Here is a 1,385-nt window from a genome sequence, read left to right as displayed (position 1 = left end):
GGTGTTGTCTTAGAAGCAGTGGTAGAAGTAGGAGCTGTTGTCTTAGAAGCAGTGGTAGAAGTAGGGGGTGTTGTCTTAGAAGCAATGGTAGAAGTAGGGGGTGTTGTCTTAGAAGCAGTGGTAGAAGTAGGGGGTGTTGTCTTAGAAGCAGTGGTAGAAGTAGGGGGTGTTGGCTTAGAAGCAGTGGTAGAAGTAGGGGGTGTTGTCTTAGAAGCAGTGGTAGAAGTAGGAGCTGTTGTCTTAGAAGCAGTGGTAGAAGTAGGTGGTGTTGGCTTAGAAGCAGTGGTAGAAATAGGAGTTGTTGTCTTAGAAGCAGTGGTAGAAGTAGGAGTTGTTGTCTTAGAAGCAGCGGTAGAAGTAGCAGGTGTTGTCTTAGAAGTAGGAGCTGTAGTCTTAGCAGTGACGGTAGAAGTAGGAGGTGTTGTCTTAGCAGTGGTGGTAGTAGTTGTAGTCTTGGAAGCAATAGTAGAAATAGGAGCTGTAGCCTTAGAAGTAGGCACTGTTGTTTTCGATGCAATAGCAGAGGAAGGAGAAGCAATGGTAGAAGTAGTGATAGAGGTAGAAGCTGTAGTCTTAGAAGTAGTGGTAGGAGTTGTAGTTTTAGAAGTAGTGGTAGAAATAGGAGTTATGATCTTAGAAGTAGTGGTAGAAATGGGAACTGTAGTCTTAGGAGTTGTGGTAGAAGTAGAAACTGTTGTCTTAGAAGCAGTGGTAGAAGTAGGCACTGTTGTCTTGGATGCAACAGTAATAGTGGTAGAGGAAGGAGAGGCAGAGCTGGGTGCCAGAGATTTGGATGTAGTATTGGAAAGGGCCACAGTAGATTTGAGGGGAGACTTGGATAGGAGTGTGTTGGAGGTTGAAGTAGAACTGGGTACTGCAGGAGAAGAGGTACAGCTAAGTGATGAAGCTTTAGAAGTTGTTGTAGAGGTGACTGTAGCTATCTTGGGTGCTGGCGTCTTGGGGGTTGTTGTAATACTTACTGGTGTTTTGGTACTAGATGTAGAACTGGGGGTTGGTGTTTTGCTAGTAGTAGTAGTAGAACTACGTGCTGGAACTTTGGGAGTGGTTGCAGAACTGGGAGTTGGTGTTTTGGTAGAAATAGTGGTAGTAGTTGGTGCCTTGGGAGTAGATGTAGAATTTGGGGTTGATGTTTTCATGTTAGATGTGGAACTGGGGGCTGGTGTCTTGGGAGTAGTTGCAGAATTGGGGGCTGGTGTTTTGGTGCTAGATGTAGAACTGGGGGCTGGTGCCTTGAGAGTAGTTGTAGAACTGGGTGCTGGTGGCTTGGGAGCAGTTGTAGAACTGGGGGTAGGTGCCTTGGGAGCAGTTGTAGAACTGGGGGCAGGTGCCTTGGGAGCAGTTGTAGAACTGGGGGCAGGTGCCTT

At 46.6% G+C, this 1,385-nt stretch overlaps 1 protein-coding gene across 1 annotated transcript in view; it reads right to left on the bottom strand.

The window, feature by feature from the left end:
• LOC106877042 (uncharacterized) overlaps positions 1-1,385 on the bottom strand; it is a gene marked incomplete at its 3' end in the record, with an annotated part of 87,319 nt that overhangs the window by 330 nt on the left and 85,604 nt on the right. The window contains exon 10 of the mRNA XM_052965896.1: positions 32-1,382. Coding sequence (XP_052821856.1) covers positions 32-1,382 — 1,351 coding nt within the window. The remainder of the gene's footprint in view (positions 1-31; positions 1,383-1,385) is intronic.

Source organism: Octopus bimaculoides, chromosome 2 (genome assembly GCF_001194135.2).
Source record: "Octopus bimaculoides isolate UCB-OBI-ISO-001 chromosome 2, ASM119413v2, whole genome shotgun sequence".
Taxonomy (NCBI): Eukaryota; Metazoa; Mollusca; class Cephalopoda; order Octopoda; family Octopodidae; genus Octopus; species Octopus bimaculoides.
This window is presented reverse-complemented; position numbering and strand designations above follow the sequence as displayed.